Here is an 11204-nt window from a genome sequence, read left to right as displayed (position 1 = left end):
CAATTAATTAATATTCCCTGCCAATCTCTGCTGAAGTTTTTCCTTAGTTGCCAGCGCTAACTTCAGGATAAGTTATCTGGTCCAAGTCCCGTATCATGACCTCCCCAGGTCGGTACCCCCCCTGCTACCCTCCCCATTACACGCTAACTCTTGATGTGAATTCACCTACCATAATCGTTGGACCGGTCAAACGGTCGTAGAACGCATGGACAAGTAGCTGTAGCTAACACCCAACAACGCATGGATGGACCAAGACAGCGACCATGCATGGACAGTCAGATGGGCATGCCCTGGAGAAAGTCGATCTCTGATTGATGGAGATGACGTGCCCTCTTGGTCTTGGCCAATAGCTGGACATCTCTGTCATCCATCCGGGACAACGCTGATTAGCCAAGCCAAGCAAGTTGTAGACTATTTTGGGGTGGCCAAATGAATGGACTCCATCCAGTACAGCAGGCAATGCCAGTGTAGACCATTCGTGGTAACTTTATTTTCTCAAACAGGTCCGTTTAAATATTTACGCGTAAGATGGACACATGAAGTGGCACTTTGTGACTGGGATATGGAGGACTGGGATATGGAGGACTGGAATATGGAGGAGCAAGTAGGCCTAAATGAAGGAAAGTTCCCTGAGACGATAGACCGAAGTTTTGCATTCATCACAGTGTCCGCGCTCATATTTCAAACAGGCACAGGCAAAATGACGGCAGATTGGTGTGTTCCTCTTTACGCGCACAGTGCTGCAGGCTTTCTCCATCTACCAACTTTGTGACTCTGTATACATCACGCCAGATTTGTTGTTATCATTTACGTAAACGATTGGGCCTATAGCTGTTATTTAATAACTGCTTTTAAGGTACAAGCCAATACCATAACAACACTTGTTTGCAGGTCCTGGATTGAAATGTTTGCCAATATTGGCCTAAGACGTTCATTAGTATAGGCCTACATAATGTAAAATGCCTAAACAAACTAGTAGGAAGGTCGACTATAAGCTTAAGTGGATACAGTCTATTCATTGGCGTTAGGGTCTTACGCAACTATCCTGCGATGACGGTTTTTTCAGCAGCAGTGGCCGCGTTCAGTGCAGGGCTAAGGGTCATGTGAAAGGCACACTTAATGGGTTCAAAGGTCGTGACAGTGGCTGTTGAGCTGTTCACTGGCAGCATATCTGTAATTAGTCTCCGAACAACTAGGAAAATAGCTCCGAGGACAAAACCCAAAAGTTTTGCATTTGAGAGACAGATGGACGTTCACGTTTAGGGACCCACTTATCGACAATTATATAGCCTTAGTTAGCTTTATGAAATGGGAAGATAAACTAATAGAACTATGAATGATCAAACTATGTCAATATTGCAAATGCAGGCTCAGCGATGTTATTTCAGATACATATTTCCATCTTCATGTATATTATATATATAGCCGGCCTTCTTCTTGCCATTAAACTGTATTTACATTTTTAATTAGATGGCATAGGAAATGTTGACAGTGCAAATTGAACAACAACCTTTAAATTACATTTTGTTCGGCCGCTATAATTCCCAGTTACGTGCATAGGCCTATACGCTCATCCTCATTTTATTACACTTTAAGGAGAGCTAAACCTGTTTAATTGCCTACATTAAAGTTGATTATATTCAGATGAGGCTACATGTTAAGAAACAAAATAACACAACGTGAGAAAAAAATGTTAGTATTAGCTCGTACATTTTTTTTAAGAAGCAGAATTTACAGGTAGGCGTGCAGTTTTATTAGGAATTATTTGAAGGAATTACATGTGTTTAGAGATACAGGTAATTACAACGTTATTAATTCAGTAGCATGTCTGTTGAGTCCAGATATTGAGGTGGGTGAGACAAGTGGGTGGAGAATCCAAAGACCTTTGGTTTTGTAGTATTGACTGCTATACGATTAGAGTGTAATATTACATATACCGGGACACCAACTTCACAATAGACAACGTATTTTAGTTTCACAAGCGTAAATGTATCCGTTTAAAATGGTGTAATTATCATTTGTAGTAAATATCGTGCATTTATTATTGTTATTGTTATTATTATTATTATATGACTTCGTTTTATTAGGCATATCATTTTTGCTATTATTATTATTGTAGGGGAGAGAAATTGCTATGAATAATGTTTTATTGTTCATAACTAACCTCTATTTGCGTCTGAATTTTTGTTTGAATTATTATCATCACCGTAACATAATTTTCCATCAAAGACCATATAACTAACCTGATCACAATATTTATTCACACAACTCCACAATAGTAATTACAAAACAATGATATATAATCAACCATTTAGGCCTCATAAAAGCATACAACATTCTATAGGCAACAGCCCAGAAACCCGGTCGCAGCTGGGGGAGGTAATGGAATTCTACAGGCACCGATGTGCTGAATGAGTGAGTGCGATATATCCCTTCCCTCCGTGCATTTGCATGCTACACTTATCCATCTTGTTGTCATCTTGCGAGGTTACCCAGGGTTCACGCGCTAGCTTGTTTCTCTCCCCTACACTCAATAAATAAATCTCCGCAGCGTTCTGTTTACCGCCTGAATATAAATTTGTTTGCAGTCGATCGAAGACCTGTGTGGAGGTATTAGAAATTGTATTTCTCTAATGGCTTTCAGCAGAGGGGGAGGGGGGGGGGTATGCAGTATGATAAAAAAATATATAAAACATTTAAAAAAACAACTGGCATGAGAATATTTCCTCTCCCTTTCTGGAAATACACGTACTTCTTTAATTAAAAAAAGTTAATAAACCCAGTTACCAACGAATAAAAAATCTGAAAATAAATAAATAACTATGCAACCATGCATATATTCAGTCAGTGGCATATGTTTGATTAGAATATATTTTAAATAAGTGTGTTAAACACACTCCTGGTTGTAAACATCCTGGCAACAGGAGTGATATTATCACGCTGACCTTAGGAAGTAAAACAAGTCCTCTGGACCTTGAGTTGGCTCGTCTCCCTCTCAACAGCTTGTATCCCCAAAACAGACACATTTACCAGGGCAGATGATGCTAAACAATCTGGGATGATGTTAAGAATGGAGAAAGAACATTTCCTTCTTTTTTTTTTACAGCTGGAATGAAACCAACCAGCAGCCAATACCACCATCCTAAACCTCCTCTCCCTCTGCAAAATAAATGAACCAACTCACTGCATTATTTAACATCCTGCATGGATGTCAGATTTGTACTTTGCCTTCACATGCCTCATTAAAATTATGCACTCTTACAAAACCCTTCTCAGATGCTATTTGGCGATAAAGTCAAACACCACGTGTTGTTCTGGATGGGTAACCTAACATACCTTGTTGTACCCTGTACAATCCATTCCATGTTCCCTTATAACATGCATATTACATTTTCACATCCCTCCATCCTCTTGTTGATGACCCCATTGTCTCTATAGTTGTCATTGGAGGTGAGGTAAACAACGCTATTGGTGAGGTTGTCTATCTCAGACAGCAGGGAGAAAGAATATTGATTGACTGATGCTGCTCATTTGTTTTCTGCTCCATTCTCTGATCTCTCTGATCTGTCGCCAATAGAGGAGCTGAGCTGCAGAGGCCCAGTGATCATGGTGGCCATGCCTGGATGGATGGGATTATCTCCTATGGGTTTGTATGGACCCCTCACCCTGTTGACACGGACATACACGCACACACACACACACACACACACACACACACACACACACACACACACACACACACACACACACACACACACACACACACACACACACACACACACACACACACACACACACACACTAACAGTGGTCATGCACACACACACACCTTGCTGACAGTGGCGGTAATGATGCTACAGGCTGAAGCGTGGTGACGGTGCTGACACTGACACGATGAGGCCCTGGTCTAACCCAGGAACACCGTCACAGACTCATTATTTGTCATCTGTCGACCCTGGGAGCGCTGGGAATTAACCGTGCGATGACAGATGACTGTCACCACCAACCTGAGGTCACAGTCGGCCGTTAATGCGGTGTGGGGCTGAGCTGTAAAAGCTGGGCGACCTATACAGTGGCGGGGATCTCTGTGGGGTCCACAAGATGACAAACAGGAGCAGTAAAAGCCAGCTCGGCGATATATACGTGGTGAGGCCCTCAGCAACCTGTACAGTGGGGATCACTCAGCAGTCATAACCTCAGTTGTGGACTTTACCAGGTCAAGGGACAGAGGCACGTTATAGTGAGGGAGGGATTGGGGGGAGAGGGGAGGGGCTCATCTAAGATGCATGTAACCACATTCCCACAGAGAGGATAATAGAGCGATACACAGCCAACAGCGCTAGCTTGGCATACTCAGACTTCCCAAGAACATATAGATACTGGTGCGCCACCAGAATATGTGTGTATGATGCTTCACAAATCCTAGGAGCCCAGCGAGGCGCTCAGCAGGCAGTCCCCCAAACACCATGACAACAAAGCATCCGTCATCACCGTTCCTCGCCAGCTGCTGTGCACACTTCTCGGTTTCCTTCCGGAGTTCTTACTGGCGGGAAATTAGCAGGGTTCAACATGAAGTGTGAGTGCGTCGGTGTGTGTGTTCATCGCAGCAGCACATTGCCATATGCCTCCGTCTCCAGTCTCACACCGCAACGAATGCAGGGAAATAGAATGAGAAGGAGAAGACAGCACATGGCATTGAGACGTTTTTAGAGCTGAAAACGTCTATCGTGGACATGAATAAGGGTAAAGAATTTTTGTGACACAAAGGGCTGTGCTTTTAATTTGAGGTTGATACCGTGGCATGCAATTGAAGCTGGATAATAAAGCCATTGGGTCTGTCCATCATATCTCCTGTCCTCTCTGAACGATCAATGACGATCAACGCGTTGACATTTAGCCTTGATGATTGGTGTGATTACAATTTCCTTTAATCGGTCAGATTTGTTGTAGTGGCAGATACACTGTCAATGTCAGTTAGAATACGTTCTTAACCAAAGGCAATTGGTACAGCATGCGATCCCTCTAGGACTTGATCATTGCTGTAGTGCCAACTGAGCCACACAGGACCACAGCCGAGGTACAGTAAGTGACTCTCTCTCTCAGTTTGCTCTGTCCTTCCCTCGACTGCCACACTTTTATCGGTGGCCTCACCTTTTCATTGTCACCGATCACCCTTAACTGGGATGTATTTAAAACGTCATGGATCTTTACGGCGGCATGCTTTAATACGACGCTAACAGTTGTCTAGCTAACCAGGAAGTCAAATTCCTGAGATGGATGAGCAGTACCAGGTGAGTTGTCATCCGTCTACCTGAGTGATGCTCTCCCTCGCTCCGTTCCGCACCACGGCGCGGACATATAAATACAACCCATAAAGCTGACACAGGAAATTGACACTTAACAAAAAAAACAAAAAAAAAGCTGCTGGAAAAGGGCATGGGCGGTGTGACGTACTGCTGAGGGTGGGGGGATTGAAGGGAGAGAGGGAAGGGGGAGGGGGGAGAGAGAGCGAAAGAGAGCGCGTAAAGGCGGATGATAAGGTTAACGGTTGTAAATTGTACTTGATTGGCTAAAGGCCACCTGTGAAGTTCAGTGTCTTGTTTATCGTCAGAGGAATAGAGTATAATGCATGTATAATACCTACTCGTTGGCCTAAAATAAGCCAAATGAAAATATAACAACACAGACAAGAAAGGGTCACCAAGAATGATCTCACATTGAAAGTTTTATGGGCAGTCTGTCTTTGTTTATGTGACCACCAATTGTCAAAAAACATCATCTATGATCTGGTTTGGATTGCAAGTCTGCTGGGATCTGACCTCATGTTCCGGAATGTGTAATGTAATGCATTCTCAATCCTGGATTCTGTTTCATATTCTGCAATGACACTGAGAGTGTTTGTAGTGGCATGGTTTAGTGTGGTGTGTCTGGTTTTTAATGTCTAAAAGCCGACTGTTTAGGATGGAGCAGAGCAGAACAAGCAGAGCTCCTCAGATGCCGGGCCAGGCCTCATTTAATGCTCTGTATTACGACCATAAATCACGTCTGCTCACACAGCACACACAAGAATGCAAAGAATCCAACACTGCTGTCTGCAATTTTGTCTCTCTCTCTCTCTCGCTCTCTCTCTCAGTCTCTCGCCGGTTGGTTTTCTCTCTCTCTAATCTATTCTCTGTCTGTCTCTCTGTCTCTTTCTTTCTTTCTTTCTTTCTTTCTCTCTCTCTCTCTCTCTCTCTCTCTCTGATTTATATTGAGTATGCATCTTCTGTTTTGTGTCCTGATTCAATCGTTTTCATCATACTGTACCTTTGATCTTAGACAGACTGCATTGTCGAGGCCATAGGGTTCCAGGTCATAAATATCTGATGATAACACTGCTGGCATTTACTGTATAATCTCTGTCTCTGTCTATCTCTCTGTGTCTGTCTCTCTGTCTCTCTGTCTCTCTGTCTGTCTGTCTGTCTGTCCGTCTGTCTCTCTCTCTCTCTCCGTGTCTCTCTCTCTCTCTCCGTCTCTCTCTCTCTCTCTCTCTCTCTCTCTCTCTCTCTCTCTCTCTCTCTCTCTCTGTAATAACAAGTAGATAGCTTGGCATATAGTCCTACTGGATGCTGTAAACTAGGGTGCTGAGCCATGCAACAAACACATCCTCTGAGAATGAAGGGACTCCAACCCTGCTTCAAATAAGCAATTGAAAAGGAGAGGGTTTAGAATGAAAGGGAGGCGGCATCAGCTCTTGTCAAGATGTCTAGTGGGTTGAGAGCCTGTGGTTGGACTGCTGGAAACACTGCCTTGTCTCCATGATTAATGTAGGGTAAACAGGAGGCAGGAGCCAGGGAAAGTGGTGCCCAGAGATTGTGTAACATGAAAACATAATATCACAGAGTTTTTATTGAATCTATTCCACAGTATGGGCTAATTTCATTACAAAACTTGTTTTCCAGAAGTAGAATGCACTCTTTAATCTCAATAAAATGCTGCTGGAGAATGAAGTCATTCTAATAAGAAATGAATAAAGATAATGATTCCACTGAGATTGATTTTCCACAAATGCCTTTATTAAACATCTCATTAATCAAGAACAGTATCAAAGACGTTTTTTTTTCAAAGCTGTGATCCTTAGTTTCTGCATCCAGTTTTAATTTATAGATGAATGGCATATACCCATTGACTCTTGAAGAATATAACTTATAAATGCCGCATGAGCTTAGTTCAACAGTCGTACCCTATCAGAACACAAACATAAGCTTGTTTTACCCCAATGTTTGTCAACAATGTAAATGTAAACAAACACTGTATAGCCTCGAAACACGGTTAAAACGATACAATTGAAATCATGGATGGTCAGTCCTTGCATCCATAGCGCTGTCTATGAATTTGAGAGTAGTTACATTTCTCCAGCCCCATCCCTTAGCTTTTTTAGCGAAACAGGGACAGGGAGACATGTTGATATTGTTTTAACGAAGGATTCTAGCTTCAACACAAACACATATATAACAAAAATAGAACTTCATTCAATATGAACATATGCTTCTGTGTTTTCACACTTACACAAACTCACACGAACGAACAGCTATTTAATGATAAGAACACAAAACATGGCCTAACACATGACACCTACAGCCCAAGTCAAATTCCTTTCTCTCTGATTTACAGATATGGCCGCCACAATTATTTGACACATTAGGAGCTCTTGAAAAAACAAAACTGATCGCTAGTACGTTACGCTATACTGCAAAGTAAAATTCCTTTCTCTCTGATTTAAATAGATGACAAGCACAAGCCATGACACATGAAAATACAAAAATGGATTGATAATGTGTTCAAAACATGCATTTGACATGCAAAACAGTAGCAGGATGTCTTTGAGGATTTTATTGCTAATGTAAATCATGTCAATTTTGATTCAAAAAAGATAACATTTTGCCACAAGGTGTAACAGGAACAGAGGGGGCAGTAGTGGTCGCTTTTGGACTAGAAACCTATAAGGATACTGGAAACCCTATAGGTAATAAATCTGCATTCTTCAATGAGCCACTATCAGAAAGTTGAAAGAAAGCTAGCCTCCAGAATGCTGGTTCACATATTACTGAAGGTCTAGGTGTTTAGGTTTGTGGCATAGGCCTGCTCTTACAGGTGAGTAAGTGTAGGGGGTTCTAGGTCTAAGAGGCATCCTCTACATCTGAAATATGCACTGATGTCACTGTCAACATAAGAGGATAGGTGCCCTGGGGCGAGTTTGGAGAGACCCGTGCACAAACATCCGCTGTCTACAACCGTAAGGGCCGACTGCAGACTATCAGAGTCAGGCACAGTTCCGGTGGTGAGCTGGGGAAGGTCCATGGGAGTAACACGTAAACAGTCACTGGTGTTGGCCTTACTGTGAGAACCCGACGCCGGGGTACGATCACAATTAACGAGGAGAAGGTTTGGAGACCGAGTCCCTCTCACCAGACCAGCACTTCTGAATCCCGAGTACCCAACTCCAACAGAGGACCTTGGGCTGAGGGATGGCATGTGTGTGGTGGTAGAGAGGCACGGCGACGGTGTCTCAGTCGCTGTCCCTCTGTCCTCCTTATGATCCTTCTTGTATTTCATGCGTCGGTTCTGGAACCAGATCTTGATCTGCCGGTCTGTGAGCCTCAGGCCCGCAGCCATCTCCAGCCTGCGTGGTCGACATAGGTAGGGGCTGAAGTGAAATTCCTTCTCCAGCTCCACTAGCTGAGTACTGGTGAACGCCGTCCTCGCTCGCCTCTCTCCGTCTCGCCCTCCGTCTCGCCCTCCGTCTCTTCCTCTACTTGGGAGACCACTAGCCTCGTTACGACTGCACACTGAATCACCTGGGGGGAATGACAAAAGGAACATGTGAAGGAGCAGTCAATTAAAAGTCAGCTAGCGGGCACCCAGGCGAGCTTCCGCCTCGCTTGCGTAAAAAGGGAAAATCTTAACTGAGGGACTTAGCAATCCTAATAGGCATCTTGTAAAGTGTCCTGGGATAAAGTGTTTTTTTCTGGAGTCAATTAACCTTTTACTGCAGTGGGCTAAATCAGGGTCACACAGTGTTTCTTGGTAGTCTTAACCAAATCTACTTTGGAACAAAAGTACACACCTCACACACATGGCGATGGACTTAAGAAAAGAAGACACCTGTACCATGTCAGATATAGAGTTGAAATGTATTACATTGTGACGTTGCATCCCAATATTACACTTCATATACATCACAGAAGCCTGAAATATAACAAAACTATTTGACATAGAAACCACCAGATTTCCGTTGTTTAAAAAAAACGTTTTTTTATTAATGATGAAATTATGATGAATATGAATAACTTTCCACTCATGACGCCAAAGAGGGCACTTTTGGTCATTGACTGCAGGAAAGGGCTACATGTGTTTCCGTCAAAGCTTCCATCTCTCCTTAATTGCATCAATTGCTTTGTGTTCATGACTAGCCCAAGAGAGACCTGTCCCATGGGCCTAAGAGAGAAACACGTCTATACCTTGCTGATAATGCACTGCAAGTGTCTGGGACATAACACCAGTTACAGCTTGTCTCAGATGATAGTGTTTTGAGAAAGTTGTTTTTCAGGGAATCGTCTTACATACGCATTAATCACATCTACACACGGCAGTAGTGTACCTGTCAACTCAATCACTTAAAGAGTGCCTTGGGACCACCACTGGAAACAACCACCGTCAGAGTGTCAGATGTGCCACAACAATCCTGTCAGTGACTATTGCATTCAGGGTTTAAAGTCCCAGTTTACACCTGGATATCTGACCTACTTAGGAGGAAATGATTGTGTGTGATAGAATTGAGAACTAACATCAGGAGTTGTTCAAACATATTATTCAAATTTCTTCAAATGTAACACAAACATATGTATGTGTATATACACTCTTAGGAAAGGAGGGAGGGAGAACCATTTTTGGTTCCAGGTAGAACCCGTTTTGGTTACAGGTAGAACTCTTTTGGGTTCCATGTAAAACCCTCTATGAAAAAAGGGTTCTACATGGAACTCTCTGTGAAAAAGAGTTCTACCTGGAACCAAACAGAGTTCTTCAAAGGGTTCTCCTGTGGTGACAGCTGAAGAACCCCTTTAGGTTCTAAATAGCACCCTTGTTTTCTAAAAGTGTAGGCATAGCATAATTCTGGTCAATAAAAAGAGAATTATAGACAACATCTAAACTCTATATTATGTCAATAAAGGTTAAAACAAGAATTATTGCCTAATACTTATTATTTATATGTTAATATGTGAGCAAGTCATAACTCACAAATGTTCTTTTGGCACCAAAATTATAAGGTGTGCAATGTTCTGATAAAATACGTTTGAAGACTAGGTAAATGCAGATATAGGCTAGGGTAATATGGACAGTCATATGCACATTCATCATTATGACACTGTACTATATTCAAATATGATATTATATTTACCTAATTCGTTGGAGTCCGATGCACTCTGGTGTAGGTCATGCCGAGTTTCTCTCATCCAGGGGAAGAGATGCCTCGGTGAGAGGAAGTAAGTGGATGCACTGCACCTCTTGTCTCTGACGACTGCTTTGCCCTTGGCATGGCGGGTATCCACCGGGTCCGGGGTGCCCCATAACGGGTCAGTCGGGTACGGCGTGCAGCTGATACAAGCAGAAGAGGTGACTGAACGCTGGAAGAGTGGAATCTCTCGGAATTGTGGCGCGTGGCCTCCCTCACTGTGTCCGGTGACGCATCCAGCAGGTTCGGTTGCAGTGTTGGGTTCGCCCTGTAGATGACATGGGAGAAGGGACTGGTGCTGGTCCATAGACCTAGCAGGGTGCACTTCATCAAATTCACTCTGATAAATATAACTCTGGGAAGGTGTGCACTTTTGCATGTTAAATATATAGCTTTTACAACGAACGTAAATGTAAAAGCTTTATGCAGAAGACTTTAAATAAGCTTTAAGACTGTATTGAATAATATTACCAGAGGGGTAAACCGTGAAGTCACGTGGGGCCGTCCTCCAATAATCGCGCGCTGGAGTTGCAAACCGTCCGAAAGGAACTTAATCGCGCTGGAGGAACCCGCTCCCATTCTTCAGGCAGCATTGCAATAAGCACGGGTTTCTTCACCTATGGATGAAAACAACTAATTAGTGTATGAAAAGTAAGAGAGGACTAGCAGTGTATGTAGGCAGTTTTAGAACGCGAGAGAGGGGAAGATGGAG

General features: G+C 43.0%; 1 protein-coding gene across 9 annotated transcripts in view; it reads right to left on the bottom strand.

The window, feature by feature from the left end:
- Positions 1–7033: 7033 nt before the first annotated feature.
- Positions 7034–11204, bottom strand: part of LOC110491998 (homeobox protein Hox-C3a) — a 70231-nt gene continuing 66060 nt past the window's right edge. For 5 of the 9 annotated variants that reach the window (XM_036946912.1, XM_021565924.2, XM_021565925.2 and 2 more), the window contains 3 exons: positions 10964–11109; positions 10439–10760; positions 7034–8837 (listed from right to left, as the gene is read on the bottom strand). In XM_036946912.1, coding sequence (XP_036802807.1) covers positions 8128–8837; positions 10439–10760; positions 10964–11071 — 1140 coding nt within the window. In that variant the 5' untranslated portion in view covers positions 11072–11109 and the 3' untranslated portion in view covers positions 7034–8127. Of the gene's footprint in view, positions 8838–10438; positions 11110–11204 lie in introns of all 9 variants that reach the window. The other 4 variants (XM_021565927.2, XM_021565928.2, XM_021565920.2 and 1 more) reach the window with 2 other exon arrangements.

This window comes from Oncorhynchus mykiss, chromosome 16, assembly GCF_013265735.2.
Source record: "Oncorhynchus mykiss isolate Arlee chromosome 16, USDA_OmykA_1.1, whole genome shotgun sequence".
NCBI classification, from domain to species: domain Eukaryota; kingdom Metazoa; phylum Chordata; class Actinopteri; order Salmoniformes; family Salmonidae; genus Oncorhynchus; species Oncorhynchus mykiss.
Note: the sequence above shows the minus strand (reverse complement) of the source record. Positions and strands in the feature narration are given on the sequence as shown.